Here is an 18,363-nt window from a genome sequence, read left to right as displayed (position 1 = left end):
GTTGACTGGACTGTTAATATAGCAAAGATGGAACTTGAGTTGGAATAGAATGATTCGTGAAAATAAATTGATAGCTGCTGAAATTTAGATATGAATTCACATAAAAATTCACATCGGATGTTGTGATATGGCCAGTTGAATTAAAAAATTTTTTTCATCTCTTTCGTCACATTCATAACAATTTTAAAGAGCGCGCATTGCACATGTACACGCCAAATTTTCTTCCAAACCTTATATTTTTTTTTTGCTACATTCATTCTTTCGAAATTTTCATCTTCAAGTTTATTTTGATAACGTCATCATACCAACAAATTAGAACATGCTATGCTACAATGTATAACTGTATGTATGATGCATAATAGGTACTGTCACGCCAAAATTGATCCGGCCAAAATCGGTCCGGCCGGATCGATTTTGGCGTTGAACAGCCGCTAAAACAGGTCCGGCTAGGCCAAAACTGGTCCGGCCTTTAAATTCGCTTATTTATTCTTTAAAGAATAATTAAGGTGACAATACTAATCTTCACTCAGTTCATTAAAAATCATTAAACTATTACAAAATTAACATATCTTCATCTTCTATTTTATTTTTTTTTATCGCATTGTTGTATAAAACGACTTTTAAACCACCGATTTTGACGGTTTTCTTCGCCGCACGCCCCACCTACCGACTATGACCTTTACATGACCTTTAGCGGAAATGACGCATAAGCAGTAACAGTGTTTGGCGCGGTGGTTTCATTACATAGTGCATATTCATATTTTACCGATCGATAGTTTAAAGCACACATTTTCAAACAGAGATTTTAGCATTTTAAAATGCCTCGTTGTGTAGCTGCTGGTTGTGACAACAACCATACACACAATGTGAACTTCCATAAGTTCCCAAAAGATGAAATTTTGAGGAAGAAGTGGACTAATGCCGTTTCGAGAACACGGAGCAATTTCCAAGCTTCGGCATATTCGGTCCTATGTAGCGATCATTTTCTGGAGACGGACTACGAGGCAAGGAGTTTACTTGCAAGTTCAATTGGGATGAGTGGCAACAATTATATGCGGCTGGTAAAAGGAGCAATACCAACTGTTTTTAAACGGCCCGATCCTCCAGGGCAACTGGTTGCAAATAACAAAAAGAAAAGACGATCTAATGCCTACGAAAAACGTGAGAGAGCAAGAGTAAGTAAATAAAATAGGCCTAGCTAGGCTAGCTAGGATACTGTCTACTACTACCTAGTACTAGTCTAGGCCTACTAGTCTAGGCCTACTAGTACTAGGCCTACATGCTACTACACACTACCTACTCAAGTTACTAGTACAGACCTACTACTACTCTCTAGCCTACACTACCTACACGATTCGTATTACTATTAACCTAGGCTTACCTAACTAGCCTGTACATTTTTGGTAGTCTATTCAATTTTAGATGAAATTTTTGAGTCTGAGTCTGTAGTCAGTTAATAATTATTGGATAATAAATTACTGTATATTTATTTATGGATAGGTGTTGCAAGAAATTCCTCTACTACAGAATGACAACATGGACTTTGATGACATGATATCATCAGTTGAAACTACAGATGATGAAAATAACACAGCTGTTGCAGAAGTACAGGTAAGATTACAATTAACATTTAATGAGTAAATTGGGAACAAATTAACACTTGATACATATAAAAAAATTATGCAATGAGCAACCAAATATAAAAATGTATTTACTTTTGAATGTAATTTTATTATCTCAACAATGTCCTTCATTTCCAGACGGACCCAATTGTTGTTCATTGCGATTGTTGCAAACATAAGCAGCCTAAAGTAAAGACGTCTAATTTAAGTATTCAATTCAAGACGCGTATGTTTGATAAAGGTAATTTTCTTTTTTATTCTCCTGGAAAGAAATTTCATTCCAGTATACAGTACATGTTCCAATACAATTTTTTTTATAGGCCTATATCACACCTTGGAAAATCTCTCTATTTTACAATTCATGAAACTAAATGATTATTTTTTTTAATGTTTTTTAGGAGTACAGATATTTCCAGAGGATGACCAAAGCACCAATGATTATAAAATTACCTCTAGAACACCAAACATTAAAGAAGGCCGTGAAGAAGTGGATGGAGAAGACAGTGAAAAAGATGAAGAGGAGGAGGAAGAAGAAGAAGAAGAGGAGGAGGAGGAGGATGATGATGAAGAAGATAACGATGATGATGACTGTAACGACCCAGACTATGACCCATGGGAAGACATAGGGATGGATGCAAATGAAGATGAGAAAATGTGAGTTTTCAAATAACTCTTACAACTTGTGTAACATGTGATGGTTTAAATACTATGAAAGTTACCAACAAATATTTGAAGTAAGCCTAAACATTTTTATTTGTATACAATTTTTCAGGGAGTATGTAGCAGGAGATACTTTTAGAGGTCGAAAGTTTATTGTTTACGAAGACAGATTGTTGGCTGTTTTTCAAATTTGTCCCATGTGTAGTGCTGAAACTGACAGTTCAACAAGTTTTGTCCAAGGAACCTTTTGCCGCGTCAAGCAACAATGTCCTTCTTGCAACTACACACGACATTGGGAGTCACAGCCAAAGATACAGAATGCACCAGCTGGCAATTTACTGTTATCGGCAGCAATTCTTTTTTCAGGGTCCAGTCCATCAAAAGCACTTCGGATGCTAAATCATATGCAATGTGCTGCCATTTCCCAACAGACGTTCTTTGTTCACCAGCGCAATTTTTTGTTGCCAAGTATCGAACGTCTATGGGAAGAGGATAGGAGGTGCAGAATACAGCATACAAGGGAGTATGAGAAACTAGTGGTTGGAGGTGATGGAAGGTGCGACTCTCCTGGTCATTCTGCAAAGTATGGCTGCTATACTCTGATGGATCTAAGTGGTGGAAAAATTCTAGACGTACAGCTTGTTCAAGTAGGTATTATTTCACTATAAAAATCGCTAATAAATGCTAAACCAAATCTTCATGTATTGATTAAAAATAGATGTTGTCCTTTAGTCAAATGAAGTATCGTCAAGTAGCGCCATGGAAAAGGAAGGGCTTATAAGAGGTGTTGAGAGTTTAAAGAAAGAAAACGTCAAAATTAATGTGTTGGTGACAGACCGCCACTCCCAGATCAAGAAGTGGGTTCGTGAGAATATGGACGGCACAACCCACAAGTTTGACATTTGGCATATAGCTAAAGGTGAGACTTTCAAATGTTTAGAAACGCTACATTTCACATCTGGCTATTTTAATAGGGTGTTGGTAACATTTTATTTCTGCATTTTTAAGGAATCAAGAAAAAAATTGACGCAGCAGCAAAGTTGGTTTGTGGTCAAGACTTGAGACCATGGGCTAAGAGCATCAACCACCACATATATTGGTGCGCTACGTCAACACCGTCCGGGGACGGGGAAGTCATGGTTGCAAAGTGGAACTCGTTGTTGCGGCATATGCAGAATATGCACACAGGTCATGGTGATCTCTTCCCTTGTTGCCTCCATGATGAAATCAGTGATGGTGAACCACGGAAGAAATGGTTAATCCCAGGTGAGATATTCTATTTCTTAAACCGCATGTAAATATTTTCTTGTTTTGATAAAAAACAAATAATACTATATATTTTTTCAACAGGTAGTATTGCTGCCAACAAAACTAAAGACATCGTCACAAATCCGAGGTTAGTAAAAGACATTGGACAGATGAGCGAAAAGCACCAGACATCGAAATTAGAAGCATTCCACTCTCTTCTGAACCATTATGCGCCAAAGGCATGTCACTTCACATTTCGGGTTCAAAAATGCAGGTAAATAATATGAAATAATAATAATTAAAATACAATTTATATATAAAAAAAAGTCTTCAAATTTTATTTCTTTTTGTTTATTTGTTAATTACAGAACACTATTAGCTGCATTGCATTACAATGAGAATGGTGGACGTTGTCAGGCCCAGACCAAGGATGGTGAGATGCGTTATGCCATAAATTTTCCAAAGTTCAAGAAAGGCGGATCAGTTGTAAAGTGTGTAATGGTGAATCCAACCTATGGTAAGTACAGTAAATTATTTACTTTTTTTGAATATTACTAACGTTTTAAATGATTTAAACAAAATTATCAAGGTGAAATTTTTATTTTGCAGAGTATGTTGGTAAATTAGTTGACTTGGTAATGTCTTGCAGTAAAAACGAAATCATGCAAATTGAAGATGTGCCACCGCCACTATGCAGCGAGTTTGCCCGTCCCAACAAAACTGAAGCAATAGCTGCTCACCGTACACGCTTTCAACCTAAAGAGATGGATATTTGAAACCGGTGTATTGCTCGGATGAAAATGTGTTTCGGATTCTCGAAACAACACATGCTGGGATAATTACACGATTGCTTCGACCCATGTATCCATGTGTCCATTTCACGAAGTTCCTGTAACTTGTGTGCCTGTACTTTCTATAACAAAAAATATAGATTTGTAGTCAATTTCAGAAACCATATAATGTTATATACATTTATTTTGTAGAATTGGCTGAAAATTGTTGATTATTAAAACAGTTGTCATAAATACTTACTCATGCATTGATTTAGCTTCTTTAGTCAAGAATTTTTTGGGTGTATTTTTTCTTGCCATCTGTAAAGCCCACACATCTAGACAATTTGCATGAAATCCTGGGTGGTCGGTGATGCACTGAAATTCTCCTGTAATCTCCGCATCACGGTCTCTGGTGCTGATGACATCTGCTACCTCGGTGCAACATAGGCACTCTTCAAAGGACTGCATTATTTTACAATTCCCACATGTGCACCTTAACAAAAATGGTAGTATTGTTTTTTTTTAAAAAAGGGAGACCATGTAACATAACAATAAATTGGCTCTATTGTCTTACCGATTGTGACCGATAACAGCTACTACAGTACTACTACCCTTTATCCAATGGCTTTATCCATTATAATATAATTAAGAGATAGGCTAGAAAGTGTTGCTTGATTATTACTAGCCTAGAGGCCTAGTATTATTTATTAGGGCTAGGCCTAGTAGTAGTAGTACGGTACTGTAGTAGTAGTCGTCATTTCGGAAACCATTCCAACACATTTAAAAACCGATTGGATTCGTTGTACTGTTGAAGTGGGGTTAAAAAGTCACAAATTATTCCTAAACTAGGGCCTATTTAGCTAGGCCCGGCTCTAATCAAAGGTAAGGCAGCCTAAGCCCATGGAGGTTTAATACGGATAATACATCCATGCTTAGCATAGCCTAGCTAGGTCTAGGCCTATAATAGTTAAATGGGATGGGGAGGCTGGGCTTTTTAATTTAAAATCGAAACTTACCATTCCGTATTTTCCAGTCTCTTCTGTTTTTCGATTACTAATGCATCTTCTGCAATACTTCTAGCACTCTCATCTTCATTTGCTAGTGGCTCAAATTGATACGGCTGTATATAATCCATCTCTTTCAACACGATAAATAGCGAATAGCTGATAAAAAAGTACTGTGTTGTGTGTATATAGCGCACGATGCAGGAGAGGAGGCAAGCGATATCCCAAGAAAGCTATGTTACTGCTTTGACGTCACAGGGCTTGGACGCGCTTCGCTGAACATCGCCGGGGGCGGGGCTTAGAAAAATATTAAAATTATGTATTTTCGGCAATTTCCGATTGTTAAAAACAAAAAATTATATCAAATATGTGTTCAGCACAAAAAGTACTTCAAAAATCAACAACTCATATAGGTGTATCTGTGATATTCTTTAAAATGTGTTAAGAAGCCTGCAAACAGTCCAAATGGTTGAAGTAAACTAAGCTTAAAGTAAATATACTAAATATTACCGTACAAACGAAAATAAATTATCGAAACACTAATTAAAGAAACTCTAAACGGATTTTGGGATATTCTATTGTTCAGTTCGTTTAAAACTAATAGCGCCCTCTAGTAACGCAACGAAATTTATAATATCCTTCCATAACACAATCTTTTACTTTTCGCTCAAATGTATTGAATGTATTTTTATAACCTAGTGTTTATATACTTTTTAATGTAATAATATTTTATAAATGGTTGCATTTGATTTTGTATTAAGATAAGTCCATATTTATTTTATTTTGTTGCACGTCTTGGGCGTATTTAATAATGATTAATAATAAAATATAGAACGTTAATTATTATTAGTATAATTATTTTAGGTTGTTGTCATTACTGCTATCAGTATTTTTTTTTTTTTCCTTTGTAAGAAATTACACCTGCCTTATTTTTTCCCAGTCCACATTTTGGGACGCAAGTGGCCATCAAGGGCCTCTTATTATTAATAGTATAAAACAACAACGATAATAACAATCGATATGGGTAGCAATACTAAGATCAAAAATCGACAAACGACACCACAGTGGAACGACCGGTTCCCACATTCACGAATTTGGCTATACGACGAATGATGAACACGAGTTTCGTAATAGTCTTAGCGAAAAAATAAATTAAACGTGAACACACTATCGTCACTAATCACATTGCAACCGTAACAAAATCGGCAACTTGTAATTTTGGAGGGAATATTTTCTATTTCAATCTTTGTTTTGAATGGCTTTTGTCTTTGTGAACGTTGACATAATGGCATAATTATTCGGAATTATGGAAGCCGTGAAACAGATGATATGTCGCAGGAAACGACCGATTTATAACCAAAATTTGCAGAACGCTGATGCCTATATCGTTCGTTCTTTTTACTTCTTGTCAAATCATAATTTGAATATATTCTGCCAAATTTGGCCCGGGAAATACTTTAAGAGCTGGAATTAGTTTCCAGATCGACGCAAAGTGCGCCTTAAGAACAAACTTGCGTGTCATCACAAGTTGGAACCGACGTGTTCAACACCGACTGCTTTACGTTCATCATGATTCTCGATCGAAGAGGGGATGCAAAAATAGTATTTTCTTATGTTGCGCGCGCGTCAATACGATACGTTGCGGTAGGATGTTTAGTAGTTCATACGTTGGTTAATGAAATATTTATTTTACATTTTTCTTCTTTACATAGTGCTGTCGCTTCACCAACCACACTAACCGATACTGATAATATTATTTGTCCATTATGAAGACATTAGAAAAACATTTTTAAACTGGCGAATAATTAAATCAGTAATACTGTAGTATTGGCTACAATGGGGAAAATGTACAAGTTTAAAATACTATACAGAATAACTAAAGGATGAATAAATATCTTATTGTATTTATTCATACATTTAGACAACATAATAATATTTAAAGGCAAAAAAAAGGATCTCTAAGTTGTATTCACGCGTACGTATAACATTTTTAAAAACAAGTGTAAAATCTATGATACGGACACTTTTTATAGGCCTATAGGCTCTAAAATTAGGCTAAATAAGCCTATCGCCATCCTTTACTTCTTACAATTTACTTACTTTAATTTATTTACTTTACTGTAGTTTATTTCTATACTTTTCTATACAGTTGGCTATGGTTTTAAATTGTAGGCGACGTGTGCTACAATACAAAGTTATCGGAAAAAGTGACATTTAATATTGCATTCAATTCGAGGTCCTTCTTGTGTGTCCGTCGCCTTGCAAATAGCGCAATGTGTTTGTTCGTAAAACTATATCACATATTAACTCCATTGGCGAAAAAACGTGAGCTTGTTCACAGATAAAGTCATGTTTTTTGATAACATAACGATTAAAATCGAAATATTTTTTTAGAATCTGTAAATTCAAGGTGTCATCGATTTTTGTCAGATTTTGTGCACACTACCATTTATCTTCGCTTTCGAGGACACACCCGTCGATTGATACCTTGTTCCGAGAAAGGTAGAATACGGTTTAATAAAATTATAATTACATTGTATCAAATACTAGGCCTAGTTGATTGTTGATTGGAACCATTAAATAATATTTAAAGTATTATAGAAAAGTCGACGCTTCTAAATTTTATGTCCTAAAAATAAGAATATATTATAGTACAGGCATAGGCTACTAGCCTAGGCCTAGATAATTGTCATATTATTGATGTTGTGATTCTCTGTGTTTAGAGAAGGATGCTTTAGACCAGGTCCGCCTTATTATTAGCCAATCAAAATCGGTCCGGCCGGACCAGTTTTGGCTCTAAAATTGTGGCCAAAAGCAGTCCGCCACTGCCAAAATCGGTCCGGGCTTTTCTTCTGTCGATTTTAATTGAATTACTAGGCCTATGATGCTGTTTTAAGTTGTTTATGGCTAGAAAAATATCCCATTATATATATTAGTAAGTTATCTTGTTGGATAAATACTATAAATAAATGTATTTTATCTAAAAACATGACTTAGGTATTCACTCATACGAACGGGTATGAGATGCTGATATTGCCAGCTAGATTTTATTTATGATTGAGGCCTTTTTCCTTCCTCAGCCTAATCAATATTGGATAATTGTTTTATAATAATTGTATTGAATTGATATATTGATTAAATTGTTTTTAACATCATGGGGAAACGAAGATGTTAAAAAAGAACAAAATGGATTAAAAACTGGCAGAGATACATATTGTATACAAAAAGCCTAACAATTACTACTAATAATAATAAAAAAAACAGGCTTAATTTATAATATTAAAATAACAAATAAAACCCCGTAGTTTTCAATATAATGACTAATCATGGCCTTTTTTTTTAATGATATATACATTATGACTCATTTTGCGCACCATATATTTGTAAGACCGTACCATATTTGGCGGCCAAATTTTATCCAGGCCGGACCAATTTTGGCCGCCAAAAATGGTCCACCGGACTGATTTTGGCAGCCAAAACCGGTCCGCCGGACCGATTTTGGCCCGGACTGATTTTGGTGTGACAGTACCACAGTATCTTCTCTATCCTTATTGTGTTGTATTGTATCTCTATTGAGCGAGTATATTTTCATCGAAGTTTTACATTATTTTCCGATATTATGCCAGTCAATTGTGTCGTTGGTGGTTGTGTTCTAACTTCAAACGAATAAGACGCCAGTGGATTCGTTTTGTCCAGTTTACTAGAGCCGATTTTCCTAGGCACTAATGAATATTCTAAAATATGCAGCGTTCACTTTGTGGAAAACGAATGTTTTGAGTCGTCCTGTATGATGAAAAGAAAATTGGGACTACCATCTGTTAAAATGTGCTCTCATTGTACAATAAATGTTACCAATAGCCTACTGGTCATTGACCTATAGATGATAAGTGAAAGTTCCTGTTCTAAGAAATAGATGATATACCGGAACTGTCCCCAGACCACAAAGCAATCCATCATTGCTTTGCTCACTCCTTAAGATGATAACATTCTTCTATGTGAATCACTCTTCCATATTTATTCCTACTGTGTAGATGTGTACTTTGTATAGTTTATTACAATAAAGTTATTATAGTTCTAGATAGAACATTTGTATCTGCGTCAAATACTGTTATCGATATGGCTCACAATCCTACAACCTTAACAGGTTATGGGCCCAGTAAACGGCTTTTATTTAATGGAGACGAAACTAAGTACGAGTTGTGGGAAGTCAAGTTCCTAGGACATTTGCACATACAAAAATTAAGTAAAATTATTGTACCGGAAAGCGAAGGTGGAGTAGCCGCTCCCGATGAGGCGAAAAATAGTAATGCATTCGCCGAACTTGTGCAGTACCTGGACGATAGAAGTCTATCTTTGATAATGAGAGACGCAAAGAATGATGGAAGAAAGGCTTTAGGAATCCTGCGGGAACATTATTTGGGAAAAAGTAAGCCAAGAATTATATCACTATATACTGAGCTTACTTCATTAAAAATGGACGAACACGAACGTGTAACTGACTACGTTATTCGTGCAGAAACAGCAGCTACAAGTTTAAAAACTGCTAAAGAACAAATCAGCGACAGTTTGCTTGTGGCTATGGTCCTAAAAGGACTACCTCAGCGATTCCGGACATTTGCGACCGTAATAATGCAAAAAGAAAAGGAGATAAACTTTACCGATTTTAAAATTGCGCTGAGAAGCTTCGAAGAGTCGGAGAAGGCTCAAAGAGAGACAAAAGATGACAGCGTAATGAAAACACAAGAAAGTGAAAGAATTGTATGTTTTAAATGTGGGAAGCAAGGCCATAAATCCTTTGAATGCAGAAGTAAACAGGATCGAGGAAGGTGGTGTAAAGTATGCAAGAATAAAACGCATGACACCAAGTTTTGCAGGAAGAAAAGTAACGTCACTGCGGCAAAATCAGTGCAGCTGGAAAAGGATGAAACTGATGGAGTTGAATTTGCATTCAAAGCAAGTATTAATAGTAATTTATGTAATGGTAATTTATTAGTAGATTGCGGGGCAACATCCCATAAGTAGTAGATGTAGGACTTCAGGCCGTAATGTACCCCCAGGGCATATTTCATATTTCTATTGTTTAATTTCCAGGTATTGTAATAATAATTAGTGAAAGGTCACTCTTTGTACCAGACCCGAATGGAATGTCATACCCTCAGGGTATATTTCATATTTCTATTGTTTAATTTCCAGGTATTGTATTAATAATTAGTGAAAGGTCATTCTTTGTACCAGACCCGAAAGGAATGTCATATCCCCAGGGTATATATTATATTTTCTATTGTTTAATTTCCTGTTATTGTAATATTAATTAGCGAAAGGTCATTCTTTGTTAGAGAAGGGGGTTTGTTATTTTGGCGGGGTTTTCGTTTTGGCCTGTGTTATATTTGTAATTAGTAAAGAATTTGTATTTTAAAAATATTATTGAAAGGTCATTCTTTGCTTGAGAAGGTTTTGTTGTTTTGACAGGTTTTTGTTGGGTACCTAGGTTATATTCCTAATTAGTAAAGAATTTGTATTTTACAAAAATTAATGAAAGGTCATTCTTTGTTTGAGGAGTGCTATTGTTTTATTTCGACGACTTGTCCACTGCAAAGGTTACTTTTGTATAGTATTTTCTAATTTCTTTGTTCATTGTTCTTTTTGTTTGGTACAAGGTTATAGTTTTAATGTAGATACTGTAGATTACTACATTTAAGGGTATGCGTTGTATTATTTATTTTGTTACCCGTTTTTAAGACATGTTCAAGGAGTATGTTTGTTTTATTTATTTTGTAGCCTATACACGTTTTTAAGACTAGTTCAAGAGGGCATGTTAACATTCCTTTAACAATAAATTTGTTGTTCTTTGAACACTAGGCTACCAATGTTACCGTTCAAAATATTTCAGGGTTTCTGTGTAGGCTAGGGGGGGGGGGGGGGGTTTACGTAATTGGAACCTCTTTTAACAATCGAAAGATTGTTTTATAAAACCTATAAAAGCATCTTTACATCCAAATTATCATCTCAAAACTCATTGATATCTGTCAGCCTGTACATCCATTCACTGCTACGGTAGTTCCTTGTACATTGCTCTTTAAAGAATATTTTCTGATTTTTCCACGTTATGTAAGTACAGTTGTTGTTATCATGGTGTAGACTTTATTTAGTATTTTGTTGTTTTTGAGGAGTTCTCTCTTGTTATAGATTTTAATAGTTCTCTCTCTCTCTCTCTCTCACTCTAGTCCACTGATTAACCGTTTTTTTTTGCTCGGAGTTGAAGATCTTTCTTTTGCTTTTTTTTTTTGTTCATCGCTCATTCGTTTCTGTAAGTTGCTTTTTATATTTTTATTCTTAGTATTTTTTCGTTTGTTTTGTTATTTATTATCATTGTTACCCTCTTTAATTATTGTTATTGTATTGATGTATAGATGGATTCAGCAAAAATCTCAATTACAGTTGAAGCCCTGGAGAATCTGGTGAAGAGAATCGATTCGTACAAAAACATTAGAGAACTACTGCTCACAACAAGGGCAGATACTACATTATGGTACCTGCTGCGGGGTAGGGCAATGGAGATGGAGGACCAGAATTGGGAGTTGGTCCTGGGCTGGCCCTACCCTGCATCTTAATAGGCCTTAATTTGTCGATTAATTTTTTGAATTTTAATAAAGTTTACGGCGGCTTTATTTTAAATTTGTTTAATAACTTAGTGTTTCAGTGTTACTCGAATAGGTATTGTTAATTAATTTCCAATCGTGTATATATTGTTTGACCACTGCAAAACCTTGAATAATCCTTAACGATTCTCCCAACTGTTATTAATTAATCCGTTTACCGACCCCCGTATTCACGGTTGAAGGCTAGCTCTAATGGTCACTGTTATGGGCGGGGGCTTCCTAATTACTAAAGAATGTCTGACCAATCGTAATCGTCGCGGGAAGGTTTTAATAACCGTGTGTTACTTGTTTAGTTCATCATTCATTTACTAATTCTTCAAAGTTTTGGTACCGATTTTTTTCTTCAAAGTTTTGCAATGTCTCAATTCGCTTCTTCCTCAACTGATTCTAACGATAGTTTATTTATCGAGTGTCAAAGAGCTGTTGACGCTATAGTTAATCTGTCGCGTGCTAATAATGTGCCTGACAATGATATCCCAGATGTGGGTTTACTAGAGGATTTTGTGTTTGGAGACCAGGACTTTGATTTACCGGTCAGTCAAAGTATTTCTGAAACCGGTAGTCTTTCTCTTACGGATATATGTGATAACGCCATAGAGATTGTTCAAGATCTATCGGAAAGTTTAATAATTGATCACGTAGAAGTAAGTGTTTTTGTTTAATATATTTTTATCGTAATAATTTTTTCATTACCGTATATAACTCGTAGAGTAGCTTGTGTAAACGAATGTGCTTCTGCGTTTACAATTCCAATGCGTTTCCTTTCTAATTTTTTAATTTTTTTTTTCTTTAGTATGGTATTGGTGCACACACCAAATGTTTGAAAATGAGGGAATGTGGCGAGGATAGTGATTCTCAGGAGTCTTCGGTTATTGATGAGGTAACTATCATTTTATTTTCTTTGCTATTGTTGATACTGTATTACATCGTTTATTTCTATTTCTTTACCGTTATACTTTTTTATTTCAGCCTGTACCGGTACAATACGGGAAAGGAGCCAACAGGAAAAGACCAAGGATAGCCGAAGAAGAAGAAGTTGACGATAATGACAGCGATGAATTGAACCTTGACGAGGTAGATTTGAGTCATTTTTGTAGTATTAACCGCTTAGCTGATAGGTTTAACCAGCGTTTTAACGCCACGATTAGCGATTTTACGGTTAAATTTTTTAATGTAGACCATTTAAGTTTAGAGGTGTTCCTTCCCACTCTATATAGAATTTTCGAACATGTCGTTGATAATCTTTGCATTAACGTGCATGTCGACGATATGCTTCGGATAGTTATTCAAGCTGAGGGGTTGGATACACCTATCTCTATTCCTTTTGGTCGGAGGGCCCATCTGACAGCTGATGTTATTTTTGCAGCCATCATGAAGGTCCTTCAGTCCAAAACGGATATTTTAATTAACAACAAATTTAAGTTTAACGTTCTCCATATGAGAATGCCTAGGGGTGGGGGCTATAGAAGAAACGGTATCGACAAAATGATTAATGCTAAAAGCATAATTAAGATTAAGAATGATGGTAACGAAACTATCTGCTGCGCACGCGCAATTGTCACGGGTATTTCTATGCTCGAAGATAAAATTAATAACGTGGCTAGGTGGAATAACATTAGGAAGAGCTATGACCAGCAAAAGACAGCCGCCCTTCATTTACTTAGAGATTCGGGGGTTAGGGAGCAAGCTTGCGGCATCGAGGAATTAAAAAAGATGCAATCCAAATTACCAAATTATCAAATTATTGTCCTTTCTAAAGACAATTTAAATTCTGTAATTTTTAGCGGCGATTATTGTAAGAAGCAGATTTATCTTTACCATCATTCTAATCATTATGATCTTATAACGACTATGACAGGCTTTTTAAAAGTTTTTTATTTTTGTGATAGATGTTTTACAGGTTATACACACAAGTATTCTCACAAGTGTCAATACACGTGTGTACTCTGTAAGCATCACGAATGTGACCCTTCTATTAACGTATCTGTAAATAATACTGTAGAGTGTAAAGAGTGCAATAGATTTTTTAAACACCTGCAATGCTTCACCAATCATAAAAAATCTCCTGATTCTAAAAAAGTTTCAGTATGTGACAAAATTAAAAATTGTTCAACTTGTGATAGGATCATTCAAAAAGATCACAATTGTCAAAACCGTTTTTGTAGAATTTGTCGGACTTTCGTTTCATACGATCATCAATGCTACATGGAACCGGTTGTAGCCCCTAAACATACTGAAAAAAAGTTTAAGAATCAGGAGGACCAAAAAAAGGCTGTCACTAAATATTTCTTTTTTGATTTTGAATGCACGCAAGAAACTGGCGAACACAAACCAAATTTATGCGTTCTTCAAAAAACTTGTCTTAATTGTATCGATGGTGCTAATGACTCTGCCGAGTGCGACGTGTGTGGGGAGAAATCAATGACTTTTCACGGGGAGACTGCATGCGTAGATTTTTGCAATTACGTTTTTAACGAATACAAATATAATCATAACATTACGTGTATCGCTCACAACCTCCAGGGCTACGATAGTTACTTCGTGCTCGAGTACCTATACAAAAACTGTATTGTCCCAGATATTATTGCTCGCGGTCGTAAACCTATTTCAATTAAGGTTAAAGAAACGAGTATCCGATTCATTGATTCCCTTTCATTTCTAGCCATGTCTCTATCCAAATTACCCAAAACTTTTGGCATCGCCGAGCTAAAAAAAGGTTACTTTCCTCATTATTTCAACACCTATTCCCCCGATAAAATGACTACTTCAGGCCGAGAATCATTCTTTAAATGGTATAATCAGAAAATTGTAACTAAACAAATTTTCAATCTCCAAAAAGAACTCGTCGAGTATTGCATCAGCGATGTAGATATTCTCAGAAAGTGTTGTCTTACTTTTAGGCATCTTTTTTTTAAAGTAACTACATCGCCGAAAAACCCTCTACTCGGAGGCGTTGACCCCTTTTCAAATAATTTAATGACAATTGCCTCGGCGTGTAGTCTTTTCTAGAAATTTTTTAAAACCATCCACCATCGCTTTATTTCCACCATCAGGGTATCTAACAACCGTTAACCATTCTCACTCTAGCATGGAATGGTTGTGCTACGAGTCGCATAAAAGGGGGGTCTTTATCCATCATGCGAGAAATGGAGGGGAAAAAATGTTTGGGCCTTACTTTGTCGACGGCGCATGTTTAGAAAACAAAATTATTTTTGAATTTATGGGCTGTTTGTTCCACGGGTGCCAAGAATGTTATAGACCCGATTCCATTAACCCCTTCACTAACGAAGCCATGTTGGAATGCTTTGTCAAAACAAGTAAGAAAACACGGTTTCTGAAGGAGCAATTTCCAGATTTTGAGTACGTCGAAATTTGGGAACACGAATGGAAACGGATCAAACAATCGCTGGCCCCTAACATTAAATCTATCGTCTCCAAAGTTCCTTTCATTAGGCAAACTTTGAATCCAAGAGACGCGTTTTTCGGTGGGAGGACTAATGCCAGTTGTTTGTTCTATAAGGTAAAACCGGGTGAAGAAATTAATTACATCGATTATACTTCCTTGTACCCTTATGTAAATAAATACGGTACCTACCCCGTAGGACATCCTGAAATCGATGATCGCAAAGACTTGTCCACAGATATCAACGAATATTTCGGTTTGATAAAGTGTACTATCGAAGCGCCTAAAAATTTATTCCATCCAGTCTTACCTTATAGATCAAACGGTAAATTAATGTTTGCTCTCTGTAGAACATGCGTCGATTCTCAACAACAAACCGCTTGCAATCATTCTGGTACAGATAGAGAATTTACAGGTTCTTGGGCAACGATCGAGGTCGCTAAAGCCGTGGAGGTTGGGTACGAGATACGTAAAGTTCACGTAGTATGGCACTTTAAAAATAAAAGCGCGTACTCTGCAGATTCTCCCTCGTCCGGTCTATTTGCCTCTTACATTAACACATTTTTAAAATTGAAACAAGAAGCTTCGGGTTGGCCTGAATGGTGTAAAACGCCCGAAGATAAACAAAAATACATTTCGGACTATCGAACCGTAGAAGGTATCGACTTGAATCATGACGACATTGCGTACAATCCTGGGCTTCGATCTCTGGCCAAATTAATGCTAAATAGTTTTTGGGGTATGAATTCAGTGGGAGGACGATGGGTGTACACTACTAAAGAAACTGCCGATGGTTCAAAGAACTATAAGGCAAGATATGTTGCAAAAGGGTATAGCCAAATAAGAGGTGTAGATTATAATGAAACATTTGCTCCAACTGCCAGTATGACATCCGTACGTATTTTGATGCAAATTGCAGCACAACATGATTTGATTTTACATCAGATGGATGTGAAAACTGCTTATCTTAATGCTCCAATTGACTGTGAAATTTATATGGAGCAAGCAGAGGGTTTTGAAGTCCCTACAAATTCTAACAAAAAGTTAGTATACAAATTAAATAAATCACTGTATGGTTTGAAACAATCTGGCAGAAATTGGAACAATGTATTGCATACTTTTCTATGTGAAAATAATTTTGTACAAAACCCTGTTGATCACTGTGTATACACTAAATATGTAGAAAATGAGATGATTGTACTACTCATATGGGTTGATGATTTAATTATTGCGACAAGTAATGAGTCCATGATGACAAAAGTTAAAGAAATGTTAAAACTAAATTCCATATGAAAGATCTTGGTAAACTTTCATATTTTCTTGGTATTGATTTTAAACAATCCAAAGGTTCCGTAAAAATGAATCAAAGTCGATATATAGCAAAAATGCTAGACAAATTTGGAATGACCGATTGTAGACCTTGTAAACCAAGGTCTACTCCATGTGAACAGAAACTAGAATGTAATAGCCAGGAGGCCATTGACCCTACAAAATATCGTGAAGTTGTAGGTAGTTTAATTTATGCTATGACATGTACCCGGCCAGATATAGGCTGGATAGTTACAAAGTTGTCACAATATTTGTCAAATCCAAAAATTGAACACTGGGTGGCAGCTAAACATGTGTTAAGGTATCTCAAAGGTACAATTAATCATGAGTTGTGTTACAGTAAGTGCTCTGAAAATTTAAGATTGATAGCTTATAGTGATGCTGATTGGGCATCATCCCCAGAGGACAGACGTAGTACTACTGGCTACTGTTTTAGTTTAAATAATTGTGGTCCACTTATTTCCTGGAAATCAAAGAAGCAAACCACAGTAGCACTGTCATCATGTGAATCTGAATACATGGCACTAGCTGCAACAACTCAGGAATGTTTGTACCTTATACAACTATTAGATGGAATTGTTAGCGGATATCAATATGGGCCTATTCAAATTTTTGAAGATAATCAAGGCACAATCGCCCTAACTAAAAACCCAGTAAGTCGACAAAGGTCCAAGCACATTGACATCCGATATCACTTCATACGAAATGTATTAAACGATGGTAAAATAAATGTTGTTTACTGTCCAACAGCTGAAATGGTTGCTGATATTATGACTAAGCCAGCAACAAAATTAAAGTTAAGTAAATTTAAGAATTTTATTTTTGGACAATGATGTGTTGTGATACACACACTGTACAATGTAATAATGTAATACATTTTATAAAATTAATATGGTAAATTAGAGAAACACTTTTATACTTTTATAATTTGATGAATATGCATGTTGTATTATATTTGATTTTTAATATTATTAGTATTACTGTAAAATTAAGAAAAATGAGAACAAGTGGGAGTGTTAAAATGTGCTCTCATTGTACAATAAATGTTACCAATAGCCTACTGGTCATTGACCTATAGATGATAAGTGAAAGTTCCTGTTCTAAGAAATAGATGATATACCTGAACTGTCCCCAGACCACAAAGCAATCCATCATTGCTTTGCTCACTCCTTAAGATGATAACATTCTTCTATGTGAATCACTCTTCCATATTTATTCCTACTGTGTAGATGTGTACTTTGTATAGTTTATTACAATAAAGTTATTATAGTTCTAGATAGAACATTTGTATCTGCGTCAAATACTGTTATCGATATGGCTCACAATCCTACAACCTTAACACCATCCACGCTAAAACTTAAGGCCGATGCAGTCCCGACCATAAGAAAAAATTAAAATAGTGAAACTGCGGAGAAAGGCAAAAGGACAAGTTCTGTCAAACACCGGAGACAGGATGTTATTGTAAGTATTCATTCCTAGGCCTAGTTAGGCCCCTGCCCCTAGGCCTATTTCATTAATCTATCCAAACAAATCTCATTGTTGCCTTTAGTGTCGGGGTCCCATCAGTGGATGTAGGCCTACTGTATCAATATTAATAAAGCTCAACTGATTCAAAAGCATTTTAAAGAATATCTACATGCACCCATACCAGATGGCAGAAAAAAA

The 18,363-nt window shown here is 35.7% G+C and overlaps 4 protein-coding genes across 4 annotated transcripts; 3 read left to right on the top strand and 1 right to left on the bottom strand.

The window, feature by feature from the left end:
• The first annotated feature begins 556 nt into the window (after nt 1–556).
• LOC140056544 (uncharacterized) lies at nt 557–4,306 on the top strand. The gene is made up of 10 exons (XM_072101948.1): nt 557–1,175; nt 1,501–1,611; nt 1,761–1,863; nt 2,021–2,276; nt 2,395–2,929; nt 3,015–3,201; nt 3,291–3,548; nt 3,633–3,804; nt 3,899–4,047; nt 4,140–4,306. The coding sequence occupies exons 1-10, from the start codon at nt 819–821 to the stop codon at nt 4,304–4,306; spliced, it is 2,295 nt and encodes a 764-aa protein (XP_071958049.1). The 5' UTR covers nt 557–818.
• Nucleotides 4,307–4,558: 252 nt separating this feature from the next.
• On the bottom strand, nt 4,559–5,725 carry LOC140056545 (uncharacterized). Its single transcript, XM_072101949.1, has 2 exons — nt 5,320–5,725; nt 4,559–4,796 (listed from the first exon to the last, which is right to left on the bottom strand). Exons 1-2 carry the CDS (start codon nt 5,436–5,438, stop codon nt 4,559–4,561), a joined length of 357 nt encoding a protein of 118 aa, XP_071958050.1. The 5' UTR covers nt 5,439–5,725.
• A 3,698-nt stretch (nt 5,726–9,423) lies between these two features.
• LOC140057672 (uncharacterized) lies at nt 9,424–10,329 on the top strand. Its single transcript, XM_072103392.1, has one exon. It carries the CDS (start codon nt 9,424–9,426, stop codon nt 10,327–10,329), a length of 906 nt encoding a protein of 301 aa, XP_071959493.1.
• Nucleotides 10,330–12,322: 1,993 nt separating this feature from the next.
• On the top strand, nt 12,323–14,194 carry LOC140057671 (uncharacterized). Its single transcript, XM_072103391.1, has 4 exons — nt 12,323–12,610; nt 12,760–12,846; nt 12,936–13,952; nt 14,132–14,194. Exons 1-4 carry the CDS (start codon nt 12,323–12,325, stop codon nt 14,192–14,194), a joined length of 1,455 nt encoding a protein of 484 aa, XP_071959492.1.
• Nucleotides 14,195–18,363: the final 4,169 nt, after the last annotated feature.

This window comes from Antedon mediterranea, chromosome 8, assembly GCF_964355755.1.
Source record: "Antedon mediterranea chromosome 8, ecAntMedi1.1, whole genome shotgun sequence".
Taxonomy (NCBI): Eukaryota; Metazoa; Echinodermata; class Crinoidea; order Comatulida; family Antedonidae; genus Antedon; species Antedon mediterranea.
This window is presented reverse-complemented; position numbering and strand designations above follow the sequence as displayed.

Bases quoted from the DNA above. Each gene is read 5' to 3' on its own strand.
- LOC140056544 (XM_072101948.1), top strand. From the start codon at position 819: ATGCCTCGTTGTGTAGCTGCTGGTTGTGACAACAACCATACACACAAT. The intron at 3,549-3,632 runs GTGAGATATTCT...TTTTTTCAACAG, and splicing joins GAAGAAATGGTTAATCCCAG to GTAGTATTGCTGCCAACAAA. The intron at 4,048-4,139 runs GTAAGTACAGTA...TTTATTTTGCAG, and splicing joins AATGGTGAATCCAACCTATG to AGTATGTTGGTAAATTAGTT.
- LOC140056545 (XM_072101949.1), bottom strand. From the start codon at position 5,438: ATGGATTATATACAGCCGTATCAATTTGAGCCACTAGCAAATGAAGAT. The intron at 4,797-5,319 runs GTAAGTTTCGAT...ATTTTTGTTAAG, and splicing joins AGACTGGAAAATACGGAATG to GTGCACATGTGGGAATTGTA.
- LOC140057672 (XM_072103392.1), top strand. From the start codon at position 9,424: ATGGCTCACAATCCTACAACCTTAACAGGTTATGGGCCCAGTAAACGG.
- LOC140057671 (XM_072103391.1), top strand. From the start codon at position 12,323: ATGTCTCAATTCGCTTCTTCCTCAACTGATTCTAACGATAGTTTATTT. The intron at 12,847-12,935 runs GTAACTATCATT...TTTTTATTTCAG, and splicing joins AGTCTTCGGTTATTGATGAG to CCTGTACCGGTACAATACGG. The intron at 13,953-14,131 runs GTAAATAATACT...CCGTTTTTGTAG, and splicing joins ACCCTTCTATTAACGTATCT to AATTTGTCGGACTTTCGTTT.